This window comes from Heterocephalus glaber, unplaced genomic scaffold (genome assembly GCF_053883595.1).
Source record: "Heterocephalus glaber isolate CG9 unplaced genomic scaffold, H.glaber_assembly_v1.0 deba00001472, whole genome shotgun sequence".
Classification (NCBI taxonomy): Eukaryota; Metazoa; Chordata; class Mammalia; order Rodentia; family Bathyergidae; genus Heterocephalus; species Heterocephalus glaber.
Genome location: NW_028258315.1, coordinates 98,505,867 through 98,531,312, shown reverse-complemented (window position 1 = coordinate 98,531,312; position 25,446 = coordinate 98,505,867). Strand labels below are relative to the sequence as shown.

At 50.7% G+C, this 25,446-nt stretch overlaps 1 protein-coding gene and 1 long non-coding RNA gene across 12 annotated transcripts in view; one reads left to right on the top strand and one right to left on the bottom strand.

The window, feature by feature from the left end:
- Adamts9 (ADAM metallopeptidase with thrombospondin type 1 motif 9) overlaps nt 1-12,564 on the top strand; it is a 141,169-nt gene extending 128,605 nt beyond the window's left edge. For 8 of the 11 annotated variants that reach the window (XM_013068095.3, XM_021249664.2, XM_013068093.3 and 5 more), the window contains 3 exons: nt 4,459-4,563; nt 10,131-10,225; nt 10,843-12,564. In XM_013068095.3, the coding sequence (XP_012923549.2) occupies nt 4,459-4,563; nt 10,131-10,220 (195 nt within the window). In that variant the 3' untranslated portion in view covers nt 10,221-10,225; nt 10,843-12,564. Of the gene's footprint in view, nt 1-1,087; nt 3,431-4,458; nt 4,564-5,828; nt 10,226-10,842 lie in introns of those variants that run through there. The other 3 variants (XR_002391439.2, XR_015439206.1, XM_021249666.2) reach the window with 3 other exon arrangements.
- LOC110347073 (uncharacterized) lies at nt 10,633-20,215 on the bottom strand. The gene is made up of 2 exons (XR_002391442.2): nt 19,995-20,215; nt 10,633-13,384 (listed from the first exon to the last, which is right to left on the bottom strand). It is a non-coding gene; the product is annotated as an uncharacterized LOC110347073 (long non-coding RNA).
- Between the last annotated feature and the right edge of the window lie 5,231 nt (nt 20,216-25,446).

Genomic DNA, 25,446 nt, shown 5'->3' with positions numbered 1-25,446 from the left:
TGCGTGCCCGCTGCTGCACTCAGCGAGAGGCATTGAGTAAACGATAAAACCTTGGAAGCAAATGTTTGTTGCATGGCAAGGGCTTGGCTTCACAAGCTGACTCCTGTGCAGTGAATAGCCAGTCCACAGCACAGGTAAAGACTTAATCACTGATTCTCCGGCAGCACTAAGTCCATGGGGCACCTGTGCTGTCCCCTGATTGAGCTCCACTGCCAATACTATGTCGAGAAGTGGAGCTTGGGAAGAGAAGTACCTGGGTGACTCTGAAAAGCCAGCACAAGTGGCCCATTCACCCCTCACCAGCCATTGAAAGTTCTGAACACTGCATGATACAGAGCGGGATCGGGTGGCAAAAGTGAGACCCCAGTGAGACCCCATGTTTAGGGGTTGTTTCTGTCTGTCTGCTTTGCTCTGCTGGGGGTTGAACCAGGGCCTTGTGCATGCTAAACACACACTGTACAACTGATACATGCCTCCAGCTCCTATGTTTTAAAATAGTATGTATACGTAGAGAAAAACTTGGAAGGACTTTTTAAAAAATACTAGCAGATGAATTGGTAATTTTTTAAATAAATACTGGGCCTGGGGCCCCAGATTTGCGAGACTGGCATAGGTTTCCGTGGCCTCCTTGGCCCTCGTGCCTGCAGACTGGCCTCAGCAGGTCAGCTGCGATTCTGCAGTGAGTAACCAGTGCTGTGGCCCATCCTGGGCCTCGTGAACGTCCACCCCTGAGGAGAATGACACAGGGACAATAAATCCTGATATAATAGGACGTCCTAGACGTGCTCTAGCACTGAGGCAGTGGCTCAGTCTGAAGTCCTCCTTCAGGTCTATAAGTCTGTGGTGTTCAGTCCAGAAGTGGAAATCCACCGCCTTCTGCTAATGGCTCCCACTGGGCAGTTCTGCCCACTCTGGCCTCTTCACTGTGGCTTCTGAAACATGCTAGAATCATCTTCCAGGCTAACTGCAGAGTAAGCCGTGATCTTTGCAAGGAACTTCCGGACTTGGAAGACAGGATAAAAATGACGAATGTGCTGATTCTGGACAGAACTTGACCCCGGGTGGTTTTTTCTTTGGTTTTCCTGAGGTCTTCACAAAGCTGTTGTACATCTCTGGGCTAGGAACTTCTCGCTTTGCTTGAGCCTTCCTCAGTCTGAATCAGGACCGATGACGCACTCCGAATCTCAGGCACTGTCTCGGAGGACAGGTGGATTCGCCCAACCTCAGAGTCTGGTCAGAGACGGACACATGACTGCTCTTTTAGTGAACTCTCTTCTCCAGCTTTAGAAGAGCATTGCTAACCATTTAGAGAGGTGAAAAGGAAGCTCTCAAGGGAGAAACAATAAACAAAGGACATAAAGGTAAAAAAGGCCTTTCCTCCTGACCCCAGAATTGAAAACTTTTGAAGTGCAAGTTTCCTCAGGGCCCAGTGGTTTCAGACTCCCCATCTCTGGGCTGCATTTGGATGGCCACAGGGCTGGCCCTGGCCGCTGGATGCTCTTGTTCCTCTAAGCACATCCTTTGGGAAGTTTAGATAAATGAAAGAGGATTTGCATTCATTTAGTTTAATAATTCAGGAACAAATGACTGATTGATTGCTAAGTAATGACAAGGAAGTGACTCCTAAGTGGGGAAACCCAAAGCCAGTGAGAAGCTAATTTGTTTTCCCCAGCCTGTTCTTCAAGCCTGCTGGGTCCCTGACTGTGCCGCAGACCTTTACTGAGCACCAGCTGCACCCATGAGAAGGTCTGTAGGAAGCATGGCCCTGTAACTGCTTGGCAGTGGGTGCAGTGTCCTGTGACCCTGCTGGCTGCAGAGAGCAGGGTTTGAGAGTCACTCTCCGCCTCACTGGGCGGCTGAGGGCTGGCGCCGTAGCTTGGGGATTGATTTCTCAGTAAGGATGGGCTCCTGAGAGCTCTCACCTTGCAGACAGCTAGAGGAGGTGTCTGCCACAGCCGCAGCACTCAGTACGAACGCTGGTGCAAGACCAGTGTGCGCCATTTCCTCGCTCCCAGGAGTGTGCTCGGGTCCCTGGGACACAGCAGTGAGGCGAGGGTGGCCGTAGAGGCTGGGTCACTGCCCGGGTCCACACAGCAGGCGCTCAGGAGAGGCCGGGTTTGATTCCAAGCCTGCTTGATGTGTTGGAATATGGCAGATAGGGATTTCTGACTCCCCAAGTGAGATTTCTGCAACATTAACTCTGGTCCAAGCAGAGGACAGGGTCCCTCTTTGGTCCAAGCACACCTTTTACAAACCTCTACGGACCACCCAGGGCAGCGATGGCGAACCTTTCAGTTTCCAATGGTACCAACAGCCCACTGGGGCACTCGTGCCATAGGTTTGCCGTCACTGGCCTAGGGTATGCATAACTGAATTGCTTTCCCTCTTAAATCTGCACCAGCTCTGATGCCAAGGACATGGGGGCAAAGATGCCCCAGAACGCAGCAGAAAAGCACAGGTGGCCTTTCCTCTGCTTCTAGAGCCCTGATAATCAGCCAGGACGTTTGCTGGAAAGGCAGAGTGCTCCCTGGCCAGAACAGGCAGGAGGACTGCCTGCCCTGCACTGGGGCTTGTCACCTTGCCGAGTGCCTCGGATGTGGGTGCCCTCAGGAGCCGGGGCGCAGTCGGCACAGATGCCTGGTCAGGGGTCTGGCCCGTGCGTCCCTTCTCCTTCAGAGCAAGTGACACTGGCACCATGACTGCCGGACGGGAGGGAGGGAGGGAGGAAAGAAGCTCTTTGGCCCCGTGTGGCCCAGAATTCTGCGTGAGGCAGGAGGGAAGAAGTAAAAGACAGGTAAAGAGGAGGCGAGGAAAGTCTGAATCTTCACAATGCACTTGTAAGAAAAACCACGACTTCAGGGTGCAGCCTAGTTTAAATGTTTTCATTTTTCTCTCTTCTCCCAAGACACGATAAGCCTGGTAAATCCCTTCACCTGCAAAGCGGCCCTTTCCACCTGTAAGGAGACCACCTCTTTTCACTGTAAAATCCACTTATCCTCAAGGAAGCAGATTGTAGTGGGCGGCAGATCGATGGACAGTAGGGACCCACACCCTAGCCAGCCCACCCACCGCGGCCGAAGATGCCCAGCCCCGTGCACATCCGGGGCCGCGATCATAACACGCCTCCTTTCTCTGAGTGCTGGCACACTGAGCGTGTGCTTGAATTTCTGCCTGAGAAGCCCTCCCATGTCTCTTATAACTGGTCCTGAAAATGCTTTTTCCCTAGGTGAGAGTCAGCAGGTGACAGGCTCCTGCCCCTCTGGGTAGGAGTGACAGCCAGACAGTGTGACAGCCGGGCCCTGAGTCTGAGGATGTGGGGTCTGGGGCGGCATGGTGCCACCCCTGTCTGCACACCTGGCTGTGTGTGTGCTGCTGTGGCAGCGTTGTCAGGAAAACTCCCTTCCACAGCTCCTGCTCTGCAGCTGCTGAGTGAGCGCAGGGCCGTCTCAGCCGTGTTCACAGGGCAGGAAGGCTCACTGGGTGGTCCAGGCCCTCAGCACCCTGGGCCAGATCCACCCGCAGGGTGTCCGTCTGTCCAGCCTGGGACCTGCTGCACAGCACCGTGGTTCCCTACACCGAGGCTGTAGTGTCCCCTTCCCTGCTACCAACAGGACGACCAGAAACGCCCCAGACCCTGCCGCCTTGCCCCGAAGGCAGAACCATGCCGTGCGCGGCCCGGGCGGGGCTTGTCCCCACTGCGTGCTTGGAACCCGAGGGTCCAGAAGGGTCGCGTTCGTGCCGTGTGAGGAGTTACGAGGAGCACCGGGAGGCACCGAAGCGGGCGGGCCCTGGCCTCCTGGGAGGGGCGCCCACGCTCCGGACTCCACTGCAGCGGGACCCCAGAGTTTCTGGCGCGTGCGGGCGGACTTCCTTCCGTCCTCAGGTGCCCCAGGGAGGCGTTTACTGCCCTTCACAGATGGACTCGGGTCCTGGGTCGCAGCCCACTCTGCCCGGGGTCCACAGACTCCCCTGGTCCCCCTTTATGAAAGACTGCAGCTGGGGTGCTGGGGCCCAGAGAAGCCTCAGGAGGAAACCGGAAGGCCCTTGCTGGAGCCATTGGAGAGCACAGGCCTGGCAACCGGGCTGGAACCGGCTCCTCGGGCAGGCCGCGCGCGCCCCCTGCCGGCCGCGAGACTGGCCACAAAATTACCAGGGGGCACGCTGTTCCGAGGGCACCTGGTCACTGTGAGCAACATCGGGACTGCCGCGCCAGGGAGGCCGAAGGGGGTGGCGGGAGCGAGGACTTTGATGTCAGGGCCCTTGCTGCATCCGAGAGGAGTTCATCGCCTCTTGGGGCCTCGGTTTCCCCCCTGCCGAGAGCCTCGCCGAGATGGTGCACGAAGGCGCCTGGCCCGACAGAGCGAGAGGCCCTGGCTGATGAGCGGCCACCAGGACGCCTGACCTCGCCCCCGGCCCCTCCCTGCCACCAGCCTGAGTCCCCACGCGCCTGTGTTCCAGGGTCGCTTCAGCATCAACCTCGACGGGACCGGCCTGTCCCTGACGGAGTCGGCCAGGTGGATATCGCAAGGGAATTACGCTGTCTCGGACATCAAGAAGTCCCCGGTAAGGCCGCAGGGGGCTGGGGGTGGGTCCCCTCCCCCTCCCCCTCCCCCTCCCCCTCCCTCCTCCTCCCTCCCCCTCCCTCCTCCTCCCTCCTCCTCTTTCCCTGTGCCCTTGGCGCCCACAGGATGGCTGTGCTTTCCGAGTCCCCAGCCTGTTGTGCAGTGAGGAAGAACGTTTCCCAGCGCCCCAGTGAGGCGGCCACTGCCGCGCCAGGGACCCTGAGCAGGAAGGGGCTCCGGCTCCTGCGTGGCCCAGACAGCCTCGCTTGGGTCAGCAGGGGCTCACTGAGCGGAGAGAAAATGGCCTGCTGCCTTCCTCCTTTATGGACCGTGGCCCTGCCCTGGGCCTGGAGGAGAGGGCTGGCTTAGCAGAGGGGTGGTGTTTGTGGGCACACGAGTTCCCGTCATCAGGCCGAGCTGGGAGCCTGCTGTGGCGCTGTGGCCACTGCACCTAAGCTCGTGGGGGCTTTGGAAGGGCAGGCGCCGGTGGGGTTTGCCAGTCACAAGGCCGCGTGGCCGCCCGAGGCCCAGCTCTGTGCGGCTTCTCACCCGGTGGCTCCGCTCACTCAGACCACTGGTCAGGAGCTCCGGGCGGAGACCTGGCAGGTGCAGGCTGAAACCCCTGCCCTCCAGCCTTCCCTGCGGGTTCTAAGGGGTGGAGGGAGGCTTTCCCCGAGTGGGCGGGCCTTGGGGTCTCCTGTGGGCATGAGAGGAAGAGGAGGGAACTGGGGAGTGGATACAATACAGCACGCCAGGTTAGACTTCAACCCTGAGGGCCAGGGATTTAGCTCAGTGGTTTCGACGCCTGCTATGCAAGTGCAAGGACCCAAGTTCGATCCCCGTTACCAAAAAAAAAAAAAAAAAAAAAACTTCAATCCCGAATAAGCAATGAAGATTTTGTAACGTGTCTTGAAGGTTGGATGGGACACACTTCTATTTTTAAAAGTACAGTATATGTTGTTTGTCTGAAGTCCAAATTTAACTTGGCACTTATTTTGTGCTTTTATTTGCTGAATGTGGCAGCTATTTATGTAGTCAAACTTAGAATATAAAGCAGCAGCTTGCCCCGCCCCAACGCCACCCCAGGAATTAGGGTGGTCAATTTTGACTTCCTGGGAAATCTGTTTCCTGACTTCTTTTTCTAACTGCCAGGGTTAAACTTATGGGGGCACCTCCCTCTCTTCACCTTTCAAGGCAAGCCCTGACCTCAAATCTGATTAGCCAGAGTCTGCTGCTCATGATGCAATCGTTATCTATTTTCTGCAGCACTGAGAGGAATAAATCGCTGCGAAATAGGTGCTCCGGAATGTGCCCCAAACAGCACATGTGTCCTCCCCCGTCCCTCCGGATTTATACGTTACGGGTTATCTTCCCATGAAAAGTAAGATTAGTAACTTCCTATCGTGTACGTACAAGAAGACGTTTTAAAATGCATGACGTTTCCGTGACCCAGAACAACAAAGGCGTTAACTGTCCCAAACGTGGGGAGGGGCCGCCCAGGTGCGCCGGGAGCCGCCGCAGCTGTCGGCCGGCCGGACCGCAGTTTCCGGCGGAAACGGCAGACGGCAGTCGGGGGCGCCGCCCTCCCGGGAGAAGGGCACCAGCGCCAAGGAATGAAACAGTTCAAATGTTGTTAAAAGGAAAAACGAAAAGAGATGTTGTCAGGTCTTTGCAGCCCCGAGGCTCGGGACGCGGGCTGCTCCCGGAGGCCAGCCGAGGCCACGGTGGGCGGGTGGGTGAGCCCCACGGCGGCGGCCTGCGCGCGGGGCGGGGAGGGGCGGGGAGGGGAGGGGCGGGGCGGCCGACGCGGCCCTCTGCCGGGCGTTCTGTGTCCCCGGTGCTCGCCGGGCCACCGCCCGGGTCCGCCAGGCAGGAGCACGGCGGGCTCGGCTCCGGGTCCTACCCGGCCGCCTGCGCGAGGAAGGGCTGTGGACCGGAGTGGCCTTGAAGGACAACTGGTGACGCGGTTGTCTGACGCGCAGCCCCGCGGTCCCGGCGCTCCTTCGTGTGCAGCCCGGGGCGCGCAGGCGCATACGCGTGCTCTGCTCTCGGCAGGGACGGTCTCCTTCCTGCCCGTGGTCGACCGGCGGGCTCTGCCCCCCAGCCGCACGCGCCTGCGTCGCAGTCTGGCCCCAGAAATCGGCCGGCTTCCGTACGTGTTCGCGCGCACGACTGTGGAACGGCTGCGGAGTGTTTGATGGGAGATTTTAGGGAAGCCCGAGGACACGTTTCCGGCCTTCGGGTCCTGCGTGCACGGATGCGTGTCCCTGAGGGTTTTCTTAGCGAGGCCCCTGGCTCGCAGCCCGCCACGCCCCGCACAGCGCACCGCGAAAAACAAGAATACACGAAACTGAGACATTCAGGCTGTTGCTGGTGCATACTTGAGTTTTCATGATGGAGCCAAGATTCGTTCATGCCACTTACATGTACTAGAAGTAACTGACAACACATTCATCAAAAGGAATTCTAGGTGGCCCGCCTTAATGAAGAAACAGTGGTTCATTGTATGCAGTGGGCGCACATGCTTTTTTCTGAAAGCTGCTGTCCCGCAGTAATCGTGCCCGTCTTCTTTGTTTACTCAACTGTGGTTTTATAAATTCTCATAATAAAAGTTAGTTCAGCTTTTATTTAAATTGAACGAGAGTTCCAGTTAAGGGGATGGCATGACTGCTGGAAAGCCAGAATCTGCTTCACTTGTTTAATTTCGTGGTGTCAGAATTAGACTGTTTCTCCTCTTCACGAAGCAGCTGTGATGAGGATGCAGCTGCAGCGTCCTTACGGGAATGACAGCCATCACACCTCAGGCCAGGCGCCTCACCTCGCTGGGCACCTGAGCTTTGCCACCTCATCGACAGCAGGCTTCTGGGGGAGACGATTATCATTCCCATCTCAGGGGTGCCCCCAGGAAGCGGAGGCTTACCGAACTCGTTTCAAGAGGCAATGCCAGCCCAGGCTGTCTGAGTCAAGGTGACTCCTCTGCTGGCAAGGGAAGTGTGGGGAGGCACTTTTGGTGCGGTACCGGGTCATGCTCCTTGTGTGTCTGCATCCTGAGGCCTCCAGGCTACACTTACAGGGGAGAGTCCTGGCTGTAGGACCGGTTGGTGGTGTTCCAGAAGCAGTACAGAAATAACTTCTCTGGGCTGGGGCTGTGGATTGGTCAGGGATGGGGCACAGGCCTACTTGCCTAGCACTGCAAGGCCTTGGGTCTGACCCACAGAGATGCCGATGGGGGCTCTGCAGCTCAACTCAGCCTCACCCACAACCAAGGGCGTTTTGTTCTCTTTGTTAGCTTAGCCCCTTTTCCTTTTAAAAAAATAACCCACCCACCCCCGCCCTGTCTTTCTTTCAGAAAGGGATTTTCCTTTGTTCTCAAGGGACTTTACAGCGTGGTTATATGAACCAAATTTTCACTCCATTGACACAGTCCTAGGAATGTAGCCCAAAGGTAGCCAGAAATTTAAGCACAAATGTCCTCATCATAGTGTTATTCCCAGGAGAAGAAAATGTGAGCTATTGTGCAGGGAGAGACGGTAGAGGGACTAAGGAAATGGTAATACACCCAGTGGAATGGAACCCCAGGTAGGCAAGGGGTTTTCATTTCATGGTGAAACACAAGGAGAGCTAGTTAGCAGGGCAGTGTTTCACAGTTCGAAAAGAGCTCGGCTTCAGCCTTCTCCTTTTGTACATTGATTTATTCACAACTGTATGATTATGCGCCATACACTGTGCAAGACCCTGGACACTCACATATTTTACAAGACACTGGCCTGGCCAGGCAACAGATGTTAGAAAAAGAGTTACCCAGTCACGGCACGCTGTGCAGCAGGTCACTGAGCCAGGAGGGCTCCTCAGCTTTCCGTGGGTTCCGCAGACTTTGCCAGGCCGAGTAAAGGAATATAATGCACACAGAGAGGAAGAGAGAGGAGAATTCAGTCAGCCTGGCAGGTGTGACTCCCCTTGTTGTAAGGGGCAAGGGGACGGTCAGACAAGCAACGGGAGAAATGCAGGTGTGGGGAAAGAACGCTCAGAGATGAATGAGAGGAGAGACAGACGTGTGGATCTTTAGACCAGGGCTGGGGATTTAGCTCAGTGGTTTGGCCGCCTGCCGTGCAAGTGCAAGGACCCGAGTTCAATCCCCGGTACCAAAAAGAGGGCCAGAAAATAAATATCCTAGGCTTTGAGGGCCAAGAGGCAAAATTGACGGTATTATATATGTATTTACATGTCAAGAGAAAAAGATGCGCAATTGTTTTGTTAGATTGAATATAATTTTTTATACTACAAATACACTAATGAGAAGAATGGACACTTGGAAGAAGAAAATATTTGCTTAATTAGTCTTCTCCATTATAAAAAATTATTGTAGATGTTTTTCTGCTCATGCAGATATGAAATGAGGTTTTCTGTCTTCCTGAATGTCTTTCCATGGATTGCTATTATCAGGTGCTGATCTCTGCCCACAGCTGTATAACTGCATTGAGCACACTCATGGCTTAGCGGCATTTACAGAATTCTGCTAAGAGAGGAGTGCTCCCTTGATAGTTGCCTTTAGCATGTCATTACATTTGCACATTAATCACTTACAATTGAAAATGAAAGGGAAGCCCCCCAATCGCCTAGTTAAATGGGTTTTGAAAATTTCCTTCCCACCACATCAAAGTCCAAAACACACTGGTAGAGCTGCTGTTTAAACTCTGAAAATACAGCCCCTGTGGAGTAGAGATGCTCCTTCCTGTTTTAACTTTTCACTCCATGGGAAGTGTTAAAATAGCTTAACATTACTTGTGAGTGAAACCTACTTATTCTCATTTTTTATTTTTGGGAAAGAATCATGCTGTGCTGAAGTGCTCCATGGTAAATTTTATAAACTTGTGACTATGGCTTGCCTGTACCTTGGGAATTGGAGTGCTTAGTTTGGTAGTGTTGGTGACACTGTGACCTGTCAGATCACATGATAAACACAGCGCTGTCATTTAAATTTGGTAACTGAACAATCCAGTGCCAAGCTTAAAATGCCCTAAAGTGCAAGCTTCCAGTTGGGGGTTGCTGGTTGTTTTGGTGGTGGGACTGAACCCCGGCCGGCCTTTGTGCATGAGAGGCGAGCACTGAGCTCCAGCCTCAGTCCCACGCTGACAGCGCAGCACTCAGGGCTCACGTTTCTGTTCTCTTCTCGATTTACTTACTGGTCTACCCTGCTAAGAAGCAGATGAGTAAAGTGTTACGATCTCCCAGCACACACACACTCAAACCACTGTCAAAGCAGAACTGTCCCCGTGCTTTGTGGGCCTGAGCAGAAGCCAGGAGAGCGACTGCAGCCACGCGGTCCCGTTACGCTGCTCCGAAAACAGCCGTGGACCTCAGGTAACGGGGACCCGGCTGCATTAGGGCAAAGCTTTATCCATGACTCTGAAACCTGAGGCTCACGTCACGCGCGCGTGTCAAGAAATACTAGTGGGCCTGCGTTTGCTCAGACATGGATACGTGTGAACGCCCTTGGCTTGTGGGCCGCTCGGTTCAGTTCCGACTGTGTGGGCAGAGCGGGTTCCCTGAGCTGCCTTCTCTCTGCAGGACGGCACCCGCGTGGTGGGGACGTGCGGCGGCTACTGCGGGAAGTGCACGCCCGCCTCCGGCACCGGCCTGGAGGTTCGGGTGCTGTAGCTGAGGTAAGTGCGTGCTGCGTGTGTGCTGTTCCGCCCTTCCCGGGCCCAGGGCGCGTGCGCCGGCCGGCTCGGTCGGGCCACGTGGGCGGTTCTGAAGCAGTCTCGGCGTCCACCGGAGCGCACGCACCCAGTGATAGTCAGGGGTGCGGGGCGGCTTCAGGTGGAAGAGGGAGGAGGGTTGCAGTCAGAGAGTTGCAGGACAGTGGGCCCGGGCGGGTCAGTCAATCCTGAGAGTGCCCCTGGAGACGTGTTCACACCTGATAAGATCAATCAGTGCATGCGTGCGTGTAAACTTCATGAGTGAGTGCACTTATACAGTGTTTACACATGTAAACATACGTACAGAGAAAGACTAGAAGGAGATGTACCCGATGCACCTGCATATTTGGAAACACTCTCTGGTGAGAGACTTTTGGAATCGTACTGAAGTTTTATTTCATTATTGATTACTTCCCTGAAACTTCCATGTTTCTTACAGCAAAACAAATACCTCCTGTTCAAATCTGGTCAAAATAATAGCATTATTTTAAAATTGCACATGTAAGAACATGTGGCTCTCTGACTCTTCATTTGTGGCATTTTAGTCAGAAGGCTTACATTTCCTGGTTTGCCTATTTCAGGTGGCTCTGCAGAGGAAGCCTTACGGGATGGATGAAGGATTGTGATGCAATATACCTCCGCCTTACATTGGGTGCATGTACGTGTGTGAGGCCGCGTGTGCTTGTGTGTGAGTGTGCGTGCATGTGTGTACATATGCACATATATATATAAATATATTTTTATACAGGTTGAGCATCCCTGATCCACAAATCTGAAGTCTGAAATGCTGCAAAACAACACAATACCACAAGTAGAAAATTCCACATCATGGAACTTTGTTTCATGAGCAAAATCATTCAAAATACTGTGTAAAATTACCTTTAGGCGGTATCAGGTGCATATGAAACATAAATGAATTTTGTCCTTAGGGTTGGATCCCATCCCCATGATATCTCATTGCATGTATGTGAATACTACAAAATATAAGAAAATCCCGACTCTGAAATACTGCTCATCCCAAGCATTTCGGATTAGGGATACTCAACCTGTGAAATATCCTAATGATGTAAAATTTAATATTTATGTTTGAAATTATTTATTGTGTTGTAATATTTTTGTACGTAAAATGATTTTATTGTGACTGCCTTTGCGCTATTTTGTCCCTTGCAGTCCAACCACTGCATTTTACGTACTCTACATTATATGTAGTCTTATGACAGAAGTGGTCCTTCATTATCATGGTACACTGTTGTTTACTTTTTATCTGTAAATGTTTTACTATTATGTTTTTTAAATCGTTTTTTTTTAAACAACCTAGCCATCATCAAGGTGCTACGAGAGTCGTACAAGGTATTCTTGGCATTCCCAGGAGCATATCATTAGCCGATAAGTAAGTTAGCGATTTCACAGATTGTACCAACTATGAATTGTGTTAAGCATCTCTTCCATGCCACGTGATCTCTGGGAAAAACGCTGCCTTGGTGCTAATTTTGTATGCATTTAAGTGATTTCCAGACTCAAAACCGTAAACACTGTTGATAGCCAGGAGGGAGGGAACACTTCCCAGTGGACACAGCCTCGGATGGAGCCGGAACTGCGGCTCACCTTTGCTTCTGGACACACCGTGCTGGAGGAGCTGGACTTCGTTCTTGCCACGTCTGTTGTCCGCGTGCCTGCGCAGCCATGTTGCCTTGGTCCCCTGCCATCCAGGGCTTCCACCCTGCTTCCTTACAGAGCAGCGCTGGGAGTGTGAGGTCACCTCATGGTTCTGTCACCAGCACATCCAGTAGCGGGACAGAGGAGCACAGCATGGCGGTGGCCTTCAGCACCCTCAGAAACCCGGAGAAGTTGAACCTCAGCTTCTGTGTCGCTGGGACAGCCTTCTCCTTGGAGATGCTGGCCAATGGCATACTTTCTCCTCAGGCTGTGAGCCTAGTACCCTGCCAGTTTTCCTGTCCTCACAGGTAGTGTGTGAAGAAACAAACTGGAGTTCAAGGTGCCTGAGTCCTTCTGATCTTCCACAAACCCACTTCTTATTACTTCTTTCCTGCACGGAAGTGCTGAAGTCATGATCTGTCTGCTGATTGGAGGGAATCCTTCCACCGGTGGCCACGGAGACACTTGGACTGAGCAACACCGTCCACTTCCAAAGACCAAAGAGATGAGGAAAACCTGGCCATACCCTCTAACTTTGAGCAAATTCCGGAGCGCTCCAGGAAAAGTAAACTCGATGTATGAATACGTGTTATTCTCCATTATTAATACATTGTGAGAACATATTACAAATAAATACCATGACCACATCCAAATTATTCGTGTTTTATGTGGCTCTGGACTCGACTTGAGGTGGAATAAGACTGTCTCAGTTTGAAGCAGGAGGATTCCAAGTTTGAGGCCAGCCTGGGCAGCTTAGCAAGACCCTGTTTCAAAGTAAAATCTTAAGGGCTGAGGATGTAGCTCAGTGGTAAAGCATTTACCTATGTGCATGAAGCCCTGGGTTCAATCCCCAGCACTGCACAGGAGGGAGCAAGATGACTGGAAGGAAGGAAGGACTCTAGGTTTTAAAATTACTAGGTGGAGCAGAAATGCAGGTTTCCTTAATTTCATCTATTCCAGTTGCCATTCTAGACCCAGATAAGAGAAGGTTGTCCATAAAACTGGTCTTTTTGTCACCCAAATCAGGGACATCTACCTCCTGTCTGCATGATGGGGCACAAACTGGCAAGCAGGTCGGGAGCTGCAAGGGCACCTGGGGACATCACTGTGTCTCATGTTGCAGTGGCCGCCACCCTGTAGATGCATGGTGTCCAGGGGAGGCGGGGCTTTCTGAGCCAGTGCAAAGCGACTGGCAGCCTGACTTTGCCAGAAGCTGGCCCTCCTCAGACTGCTTCATCTCGTCCTCATGGCCAGCAAGTGGAGTCGGTGACAGATGGCCCTTTATGGGCGAGGAGACCACACCTTTGCAAGGCGCACAAGTACAAGCTCACACACAACGGGGACATGGCGGTCTGGCTGGCACTGGATCATGTGATCACTGCTGGTACATCGCAGTGTTGAGGGGGTTGGGGTCGTGTGCCTACCAAGCGGGGTGATTGGCCTCTTCAGCAGGAGAAGAGAGGGTTCCTAGAATAGAGGGAAGGCTTTGTTATCAGAAAAGCAGCAGAAGCCGCATCTGTTTATTCTTTCCTTCATCCCCACAGTATATTTTGCACCTCTACTAACCCAGGCACTATTCTGGGCATGGGCATACGGCAGTGCATTAGGGGAAGGCAGTAGGCTCTATCAGTCTAACACGGCTGCTGTAACAACCGCAGGCTGGTGCTTTAAACAAAAGAAATGTGTTTTCTCGGGGTCTGGAGGTCTAGAGGTGGGGACTCCATGATCTAGGTGCAGTCAGGTTGATTTCCGGACAAGGGCACTCCAGCTTAGCCGGGGTTTCTCAGCATGTCCTCAGGGGGCTTCCCTCTGCACATGTGTGAAGACACGGGTGGGGGTGACTGGGCGCTTGCTCACTTGCTGTCTCTCTCCCCCTCGCTCCCTCCCTCTCTCATTTATGTATTTATTATGTTCCACACTGGGGATTGAACCCGGGGCCTTCACACAGAGCTACATCCCCAGCCCTTTTTTGAGACAGAATCTTGCAAGTCACCAAGCTACCCGGGCTGGGCTTGAACTTGCAACCTCCTGCCTCAGCCTCCTAGAGTGCTAGGATCATAGGCGTGCACCACCGCCCCTGGCTCTCATTACTTCTTTACATGCTCTATCTCTAAATAGAGTCATATTGGGCCGGGGATTTAGCTCAGTGGTTCCGGCGCCTGCCTCAAAAGTGCAAGGACCCGAGTTCGATCCCCGGTACCAAAAAATAAATAAAATAAATAAATAAATAAAGTCATATTAGGGGTTCAGGCTTCAATATGTGAGTGAGGGTGCACAGTTCAGCCCATAACAGAGGCTGAAAGAAAGGGGGGTACACTTCTCAAACACTACCCATGGGGAGCAGACACTCTGACACTAGCAGGGGCCCTGTGCTGTGTAGCACCTGCGGCTCGGCCACTCCCAGAGGGACTGTCCTTACATGGGCCATGCTTGCCATGCCCGTGTCTGCCTACAGGAAGGGAGCGTTCTGTGACAGAGTCGCTGAGGTGAAGGCAGAACTCTCACGGCCCTGTGGTAACTCCTAGCTGCACAGCCCAATCTACTTCCCACCAGGCTGCGATTGCTGCGTGCTCAGCTCCCAGGAAATGCAGGCAAGGGGTCCACCAGCCACCCAAGGAGGAAGGAGAGAATGGCTCCTGGGGACATTGTGGCTTCTGCCATAAGCAGCCACCGAAACCAACAGAAAGTTCTTGCCCTTTGGAGCTTACGTATTGGTGGTGACAGAAGAGAGAAAATAAGCAAGTCAGAATGTAAACCACCCTGCAGTTCTCCAGTAGCAAAGCTGACGGTGTCCACCCGTGGCCATCTGTCCCCCATGGCCTGGTATTCCCCAGGCACTGAAGACCTCTGAGCCCCCAAGTGCTCCTGTCTGACTTTTGTCCCCTTTGCCTCACATGTTGGAATTTCTTTGTCATCTGATTGGTACCGGAGTAATAAACAGCAAGGGTAGAGTGCAGGAAGGCGAGATGTACCCGAGGAAGAGATTCAGGGGCACCACGCAGTGCCGGGGGAGGCCATGTCACTGTGTTAAATAGCCCAGTCAGCCCTTCTTCCAGACTCCCAGAGCAGGGACAGGAGCTGCTCTGTTGAGACCGGCCATGAGAGACATAGATCAGTGCCCGCAGTCCTGAGGCCAGTGCGCCTTGCTGTAGGAATAGGGAAATCCAAGGAAGGCTGCATGTTTCTGGATGTGTGGGAAAGCTCATAATCACAGAACTCCTGAAGCAAGATAACATTTGCTGAGGACAGTGGAAAAAAAAATAGAAACCCAGGTATGGGGAGGGACTTAATCCCCATTGACGTGTTCCGTTTGTGAGGATTAAGTTGTTCCTTGTTCTTTGTTACTCCATTCTTACTTTGTCGCAGGCAAAGTACATTAACCCTCCCCCTGTGCTTCTCTTCTCTCTAGCTAATAAAAGCAGGTCCGCTGTGATCACTGAGTCTGTCCACCGGAAGCAGGCTTCTCCGGGTCCCGCTGAACCTTGGAGATCGTCTGTTTCTCTTTATTCCCTGATGTCCTCCCATAGGTATCTGAGGGTCTGATCAGCCCGTAGCACTGCCCCAACCACCCCTGCTGCCCCCACGTGTCGAGTCTGGCACTGCTTAGCCTGAACCAGGTTCTGCTCGTTTTGGAGTTGATCCTGCCAGGCATGCCAGGATCTTGAGTGGCCCAGAGCCTTCCAGAGACCTGGCTGCTCTCTCCAAAAACTAATTCATCCACAATTAAATCACTTCTAGACCCATAGCTTCGTCTTTCTTGGGGAATACTACCACTTTAAAAGTTTTTGAAATATCAAATAGTAGTCATCCCCCTAAGTCTCAAGGCCATCTTGCTGTGGCCCTGGCCACATGTTCTAGGATGTTGTCCAGCTGGTTTCACATTATTTATCACAGAGATGCCCAGAAAGGACAAAAGGGGCAAGTATTCAAGGCGTGAGCAACAGCAGCATCCAGAGACAATGGGAAGAAATAGAAGGAAATTGCACAGAAATGGGTCCTTGTATGGGACTTGCACTGTGTCACCTTAGACTTAGGACCAGATGCCTTTTAGGCCACTGGTATGAGTGCCAAAGAGTGGTTCAAGAAGAAGTTTGTGTGTAGAAAATACAATTACCATTCAATCTGTTCCATTTACAAGTTCAAAAACCTAGTTCTTTCATAAGGCTTAGAGTTCAGCTTATAAATCCTATTATTTTACTGATTGATCCACCTCATTTCTAGCAATTATGTTAAAAATACTTTTGGATAATATTTCCCTCACTCATAACATAATTCATTAAAAGGCTTGAAATATTTTGTATAGTATTTATACATTTAATGGGCTGTATTTTGGTCTTAGGTCCTTCAGTGATCTGACATGACAAAACAGATCTTTCTGAGTACCTGAATGACTTTTATAAATACAGAAATATAAAAATAAATTAGTGGCCTTAAAGTTCTTTTAAATATCTTAAAATGGAGAATTAACTCAGCATGGCTTTGACTTAAAATCACAAATGTACTGGGGACACTGAGGCAGGAAAATCACAAGTTTGAGGCCAGCCTGAGCAACTTGGTGAGACCTGTCCCAAAATAAAAGTAAAAAGGTTCACCAGTACAGCACTTGCCTAGCATCCGCAAGCTCTTGGGTTGTCTTTAGTACCAGAAAGCATGCACATGTACACACACACACACACACACACACACACACACACACACACATCACAATGTGTGACTGTGGCAGCACAGAGAATGAAAAATTACTCTGAGCCAAAGTTCAGCTGAAACTCCCAAGAGGCCCAGAGGGACTGCTTCACCAAGCAGGAGAACAGGAAAACAGCACTGACCTGAGAAACCTCTGGCCTTTTATTTGTAACCCAAGGGCATGAGAACAAGGATGCAGAAAAACATTTTTGTAGGAGTTTAGGTAGGAGGAAAGGACAGGAACAAGATGGGCTGCTCAGCAAGCTTATTGGCAAGAGGGAAACAGGGCTGGAGCAAACATCTCTAGGAGTGACTTTGCTTTTCATCCTGTTTGGCTGTTTCCTGCAGGTCTGCTCTGATCTCTAACCATGCCTTCCGGGAGCCCTGTGCTGTTGCTCCAGCAGTCCCTTCATCTGTGTACTCATTCCAAGCATTCCTCTGGCAGAGACCCCCACAAGCATACAAATCTAAATTAAGACTCAAAGACACAATTTTAGATCGATATAATAAATTGCCGCTCAAATAGTTTAAATCTCCAAAGTGTTACATATTGCGACACAAAAAGAATCTTAATATAATCATTCTGATTTCCTTAAACAATTTCATATATTAATTCTTAAAGGGTAAGAATTAACACTTAGCCTCCTATTGTAGAGCCAGGGCTTCCCGTTTGGGCATAAGATAGGGAACATCAGACAACCGGGGGTTCTCTTCACTCCAACTAAGCAAACTGTGAGACCACCCTATGTCTAGTGTGGGAGACCCTCTGCATTTGTGTTCCGTGCTTCTGTAGCAAATTACCCCAAACCTAACAGCTTAAAGCAGCATGGATTTATGACTCCCAGTTTTGGGGAGGGGTGTGCAGAAGGGGCTGCAAAGCAGCACCCCCTGAAAGCTCCAGGGGGAGTCCATTTCCTCCCCACTTCTGGCCTCTCCAGACTGCCTGCATCCTCTGGCCTCTGGGCCTTTCCCACCTTCACAGACAGTAGGGAGCTCCTCAGACCCCTCCTCTGGCCTCTGCTTTCATCTTCACATCACTTTTCCGATTTTGATGCCCATACAGCTCATCCAGGTACACCAGGTGAGTGACTAGGATCATCTTCACCTCTGCATTGCCTTCGCCCAATCACATCTTCAAACCCCCTTTGCTACATAACACGCAGTAATCTGTTGCAGGGCTCTGAAGTTTAGGACATGGACATCTTTGTAGTTCACCTTTCCACTATCCCCAGTCCAAGCACTGAAGAGCCAGATACTGGCCAGATGTTGGCACAACTGTCCACATTCCAGTGGGCCGTGCCAGACTTCATGGCGGTGATCGGTAACCTCAAGTGAGGGGTGTTCCCATAGCTGTGGTCCTTGGTTCAAATCCCACATATTGCCTCATATTTCTGCCCACATTCCGAAGTCTGCAGCAATGTGACTCTTTGTCTGAATTGTGCATGCAACTCTTATATGTAAGTCACTTCCTGCCTGTGTCTGGAAATGCTTGGACCTCACAAGCATGCTGCACTCCTCGTGTACTTCCCAAGATGCAGGGCTCTTGGGGGTTAGGGGATGGCCCACTGGAGGCTCAGTGGCGCTTGTAACTGTGACCTCTAACGAGGCTTGGAGAGCCTCATGGCTGGGCCACTTGGGCCCAGCCCTTCTGTGCCCAGCCTTCTCTTCCTCTCAGAGTGGGTCCATGTGGTGACACAGTGAAAGCATTTGGGAGCCCACTGGCATGGAGCAGTGCTCAGTATCTCTGACCTAGTCAGAAAGATTCAGTCTGAAGGAACAATCTCTGCTGAGCTGGGGAGAGGCTGCTGTGTGGGAGCTGTTGGCTCCACTCTAGCCTCGACCCCATGACCTGATCTTCATGTGTGGATCCTTCTTGGATTCTCTCTGCTCCCACAGAACTGCTGTTCTTTCTGTTTTCCCAAACCGTGAGTAACAGCTGTGAATCAGAGGACACCAGGACTGGGAGGGCCTGAAGGGCAGGGGGGCTGACAGAAGTGACGACTCTGTCATCCGAGTAAGGGTACTGCCCACGTCTCAATCAGTGTGAATGCTGCAGCACAGTGCCATGCCCTGGTGCTGACACATGACCAGCGGCTATTCCTCACAGTTATGGGGCTGGAAGCCCGAGGTCAAATTGCCCACAGGTCTGCACCCTGCAGGGCTCACTTCCTCAGACAGCTGCCTCCCACCCAGGCAGCACTAACCAGCCCCCGTCAGGCTCTGACCCATGGCTCCAGTCACCTGCCAAGGACTCCACCTCCCAGTGCCATCTCCCTGGGGTGAGGATCTCTGTATGAGGTGTGATCGAAAAATAGGATGAGTGTTTGAAGTTTTTAAAGTTCATTACACTAGAAGACACATGGCCTTAAACCCCTCTCAAAATATCCCATCGCTTTGAAGACGCTTAGCCCACTGTTCCTGCCACTTTCTGAAGCAGGTCTAGAAGTCCTCCTTCATGAGTGTCTTTACTTGCACTGTCATCAGTGTCCTGAGTTGATTCAAAACATTTACCCTTCATGGTCATTTTGACTTTGAGAAAGAGCCGGACGTCACACAGTGCCAGAGCTGGTGAATAAGGCGGCCAAGGACAAACTCTCACATCTCCATGAGCTGCCTTTCTGTTGGATGGCACTTAGCAGCAACATTCACTGTATTTTTGACCACACCTTGTAAAGACATGAGAGAGGACTTCCAGAACTGCATCAGAAAAAGGCAAGAATTATGGGACATGTGTGTTTAAAGTGTGGGCCATGATTTTTGAGGGAGATTAATGGCCTTGTGTCTTTTACTGCGATACATTTTTTAAAGATTTAAACATTCACAGTATTTTTTGATCATACTTCGTATGTGAATTTAGCCAAAGACACAAATGTTCAGACCCTAGCAGCCCAGCTACTGTGTGTGATGTTAATTCCATGGTCAGCTTGACCAGGCTACAGTGTCCAAGTGCTGTTGTAAAAGTATTGCTTCAGATGTGGACTAACTTAAATCAACGGTCTGAGTGGAGCCAATCACGCACTGTGGAGTTGGTGGGTGTCATTCAACCAGCTGAAGGCCTTAAGAAGACTGAGATTTCCCCAGAGAAGGGCTCAGACCCGAGACGCAGCACCGCCTCTGCCCGTGGCTCCAGCCTGCTGGCCTGCCTGCCTGCTGTGCCGACCTGACCCGGCCAGGCTGCCAGCCCCCGGCGGGAAGCTAGATCAGAAGGTATGGGGCCGGCAGATCCAGACGTGGTGCTGGTTCCTTAAAGCAGTGCCAAGACCACAGCCAACAGCTGTCCTGACACGAGGGCTCCCACAGGTAAGTGTCCTTAGAGAGAAGGCAGATGGAGAACCTGGCCTCTCCTGGGCACGTGGAGAAAGGAAGCCAGGGAGTCCCCCGACTGGCGTACTACCTGTGGTCGCTGCGTTGTCTTGGAGCTGCAGAGTCCTGAGAATTTAAGGTAGGGTCGTGGTCCAGCTCGCAGGACTTGTGTCCGCTCTGCTGCTCTCTGTGGTTTGGCTTTCAATAGGGCTCAGAGCCCTTGAGCCTGTGGCTTGGTGCCCTTCCTGGCTTTCTTCCGGTGCTCAGAAAGGTCAGGCAAAAGCATTGGCTCATTTACATGCAGGCTTGGGAGCAAAATAAAATCCCTTTGTCAGGAGCCAGGCCCTCGGCTCAGCAGCTGTGTGACTTTTACTATGAAGCCCTGAGCTGTCTTCACAAAGTGAGGTTTGTTTTCTCTCTCCCCGCGGGCATCAGACCACTTAGAAGTTAAGTGTTCAAAACAATTGCTTGACCAGTTTGCCTAACCCAGGAGTTGCCAAATCCGTGCTTCTTGGACAATTTACAAAATACTTTCTCTGTAGCTGTCCTTGAAGCATGAGTGGGACTAATGACTTTAACTACCAGCTCGCTCACTTCAAAGTGATTTACAAGTCAGGAAGGCATTGTGGGCTTCCCCAAACACTTAGTCGGTATAGGAAGCAAGCAATTCCAAAGGCCAGACTTCTGGGCTGGTCCCAGTCATCCTGCAGACAGGGGCTGGTTCCCAATAACAATTTCCATTTCTGCCTCCTTGTTGGTGCTGAATCATTAAGGCTCCATTTTCTCTACAGAATAAAAGGTTTCCTTGGTAATGAAAGAGCATTATAATCACCTGGCACCCAAGAAATGGCGTGGGCTTTGCAGACAAATGACCAGGTGCTCCGTGTTGGCAGAAAACCACAAAGCGGTCAGAAACAGCCTGGCAGGTGTGTGGTAGTGACAGGGGCGATGAACACCTAGCCCTCAGTTTCCCTGCTTGTTAACAGGGTTGGAAGAATGCACCCGCCTCCCAGGGTAATTCAGGAATGAGCTGAAACAGCACACAGGAGACCCTGCCAGCAGCATCCCACCTCTCTTCCCCCTGCAACCCTGCTGTCATCTTTGCAGAAGGACACCTTCTTAGAAATGTCAGAAAACCCTAAGTCATAAAGGAAAGAAATTACCAACTTTATCACATAAAAATATGAAAAATATACCCATAGACAAATCTTAATAGACACTGGATCAAGGTTTAATTGTGTGCACCATGAAATGGAAGAGAAATGCTCGCCACACGTTTGCCGGATGAGGGCATTGTTCCCTCTGACAAAGAGGAGAATACTGTTAAAAAAATGCACTCAATGCCCCTGAAGCAAAACAAAGGATTGTCACAATAAAAGAGTAAGAATGAGGATGAAAGAAGAAAGGAAGAATAATGGCAAAAAATAGAAAAGACTCAAACAGACAGCTTTTAGAAAATTTAAAATAGATGGCAAACAAATGAAAAATGTGTAGTTTATTTCCAAATAACTGAAATATAAATTAAAACATCAGTTAGATTTTTTTCACTTATCAAATGAGGAAAAAACTGGTGGTACTCTGCAAAAGTGTTTTCCATCCTGCAGTGCTTGTAAGTAGTGTTGATGGGCGAATTAATTGGAGAAACTTCTTCAGGGAAATTTGGTAATTCTCAAGATTCAAAAATTAAGTGAACTTTCAGATGCTTTCCTAAAAGCATGACAGGACGAATAGGTATGTATTGCAGCATTATTTGTAAATAGCAATAAGCTAGATCCCCCTCAATAGTGGGTTAGTTACATGAATGATGGTAATCTACACAATGGTGTATCAGTTTCCTAATGCTGTGTAACAAATCAGCCCAAAATTTAGCAGCTTAAGCAATGCACAGAATGTGCAATTATTATGTGCCAACATAAAGTAAGGAGGTCAGTGGTCTAATCTGAGTACAATGTCCTTGAACTTGTTCCTCCAGTCCCTGTGTTTCCTATAAAATAGACGCCAGATCTTAGGGCTTAACTGTGTTCAGCAGCACTGTTTCATAAGTGACACATGATGGCTTCTTACGCTACAGCTTGTGGGTCTGGGATTGATCAGTCTCTCTTTAAATGCGCCTGTCACTCCCCTCCTTAAAACCCTGTAAGGGCTCCCATCACACTTGGCTGGAATCCCAGCCCCTCCCTGCACTCTGCCTGTGGGCTGACTCTTTGCTACACCGAGCTGCTGTCCCTTGCACTTGCCAAGCTTTCCCCAGCGGGGACCTGTGCACTTACGGCTGGGGACACTCTCCCTAAGGCGACACTCACGGCTGGCAACTCCGCACTCCATCCCAAACCACTCTCCACCCCGTAACACGTTTTGTTTTCTGTTGGCATTCATCAGCATTCTGGAAGATGAAACCATTTTGTCATGGAGAAGGGCAGCACCTGGGAGCCTGGGGCACTGCCCGAGCCCAGGCTTAGCAATCTGAAGTTGGACTGAACAAAACCCCGGGTGATACTCGAAGTGCTGGTCCATTCCTGGTGCTTGGCCTCCCCCCACCAGCTGGACCCGCGGGCCCCACTGTTACTCTCCTGCCTACCCGGCAGCAGCTTTTCCCGCCTTTGAACTGCTTGCCTGAAGGCTTATCTCCCAGGCTGGGCTTCTTCCCCCTGCATCTTGTTGTTTACTTCCCTTGGGATTTTGTTTTATAAATACTGAGGTAGAAATATAAACTGCTTCCCCGGAAGACCTGTGTGTCCTGGTGCACCCACCCGCCCTGTCAGGTAAAAGGCCAAAGACCAAGACCAGACCAGGCCACAACAAGCCTTTACTAGGGGAATAGATCTGCAGGGCTGTCTCTGAACAAAGGAGAGACAAAAGCAATATGGCCGGGGCAGGGAGAGTCTTTTATAGAGACTGGGGTGGGGTTTGTAGGGGCTGAGGTGGGGTTGAGTGAGGTAGTGACTAGGGAATGGAGGAGCCGGTGATGTCACTAGGTGGTAGGAGGTGCATGAGTATTAGGTTACTTTCTAGGCGGGAACAGGGGCATCCTGGGAAGAAGGGTTTATTCTTTGGTGGGAGCAACCATCTTGGCATGATGTCACACAGGGGAGGGGGTAAGGCACCATAGGAAGAGGGCAGCTACGATCCATAATAGCTGCTGAGGTGGTGGGAGACCTATTACGCCCATATGCCTGCAGGTATCTACGGACCTGTCTGCAGCAAACAGTTCTAAATATTTTTTCAATGCTGTGCTGATTCAGCTCTGGCAAACAGATTGAGGCCATGTTTGTTCTTAGAGCATGAAGTGTTGGTAATTCTTTTTCTTTTTTTGTTTTTTGAGATGGGGTCTTACTATGTAGCCCAGGCTGGCCTGGAACTCAAGGTCATCCTCCTGCCTCAGCCTCCTGAGTGCTGGGATTACAGTCGTGCACCACCACACCCACACACCCAGGTGTATTTCTTTCTTTTTTTTTTTCTTTTGGTACTGGGATCAAACTCGGGTCCTTGTGCTTGTGCAGCAGGCAGCAAAACCACTGAGCTAAATCCCCGGCCCGCAGCTGTGTTTCTTAAACATGGGTTGAAGTCACCTATGACCCACGTGGAGGTGGTAGAGTTGGGGTCAGAGACCCTGCTGTATGGTCTCATCCTGGCTGTTAACTGTCCAGAGCCCTGCACACCGAAGTTGCTTGGGAAGGGCTGGGGGCAGAGCTACAGCCTCCAAGAGGTGACCGGGCAGACACAAAAGGGTTCCCCAAGGCTCAGGGTGGGAATGACCGGATGTACTGAGAGCGACAGGAGCCTTCACGCCAGAGGCAGCAGCAAGATGCAGAAATTCAGGGCCTCGGCACTGTCCCGCACCCTGAAAGCTGGCTCCCCCAGGATCTTGGGCAGCTGCTGTTCTGGAGCAGGCTTTAGTCTCATCAGGACCCACTGCAGGCCTCCCCAGGCCCCTGCAGAGCTCGGCCTCTGGGACCAGTTTCTCCCACCAAGGAGCCAAGAGGGAGTGAAGTCCTGAGTGGCTTCAGGGCACACAGAAGCCGACACCACTGTGTTGGTCTTGTAGATTAATGATTAACTTGTTATAGTCACAAAAGAACTACCAGGGGTTGAGGGGGCCCTGCTACATCCATTTATAAGTCTCAAAAATAGGAGCCATCATTTTTAAAGGCATTTGAATGTTTGATTTTATCTGCAAACTTTAGTTCCAGTGTCAGCGAACACTTCAAGGTGAGTCTATAAATGGTAGTTATCCAATTTCTTTTTCAGTAGCTTTGTGTTATTGACAAATCTTCCTACCTAGCTAATTTTGATAAATCTATTAAATTAAGCTGATAACTACACTGACCCTTACAGTATCTCAAATGTTTTAACGTGTAGAAGCTTAATTAGGTTTCAAATCAAAATCCTAAATCAAGATTGATTATTACTTGATTACATACATATTTTAGTGGGTATTATAGGCTCACCTGTTCAATCTAATAAGCCAAATTCTTGTCAATATAAGCATATAAAATATATATTTTAGTATAAAATAGTTAATATATCGTTATGGATTTGGGCATTATTGTAAACGGCACACAAGAAACCATCCCAACACAGGCTTAATGTGAGCAATGGGAGCTGATTATTTCTGCCTGGAGGCAGGCAGGATAAGATGGTGAATGATATCACAATTCCTGAGAAGTTGTGTTTTCACAGGGTTTGGGGATGGGCCTGTAATCCTACAGAATCTGGAGTTACTCCAGATTGGGGTCAAAGTTCCCCAATAAATTATGGATATGTCTCTGGAGTTTATGATGAATGGTGTAAGGGGCAAGACTGTGCAGATGTCTAGGAGAACAGGGCTCCGGGGAGCAGAAACAGCATAGGCAAAGGCCCTGGGTAAGACTGTGCCTGGTATTTTGAAGGCACAGCAAAGGGCTTGAGTTGTATGCAGGAGGGAAGGATGCTGCGGGATAAAAGCAGAGCACCACCGGCAGTTTACATGCTGCTTTATGATCCCGACTTCCCTCTGAATGAACTAGGAGAGTACTTGACTTGACTTTGGCTTTGAAAAGCTAAATAAAAACATTTTACAGATCCTAACTTTAGTGGGACTGGGGATTTAGCTCAGTGGTTTCGTCGCCTGCTGCGCAAGCGCAAGGACCTGAGTTCAATCTCCGGTACAAAAAAAAAAAAAATCCTACCTTTAGCTCATCCAGTCCTTCCAGTCCTTCCAGTGCATTTGCCATCACTTAATTCTCTTTCTCCTTGAAATATCCATATGGTTTCTTATTTACTGAATTGACCTCTGATACATTCTTCCAAAGAGTTGGCACCAACTTACATTCCCACTGGCAAAATTGAAGTCCTTCCTCACCCTCTAAGCAACATGGTGTATTATTAAAGATCTTTTGCTTCCTACCAAAAAAGAAAAAAAAGCTTTCCGTGGCTTCTGATTGGAGAACAGAATGTAGTAAGTAGGGCTGGGAGAGAAGTAGAAAAACCACATATGGAGTCCAGAAAACATGGCGCCTATGGTCCCAGAGGAAACTGAGCAAAGGGAATAGACCTATAGATAT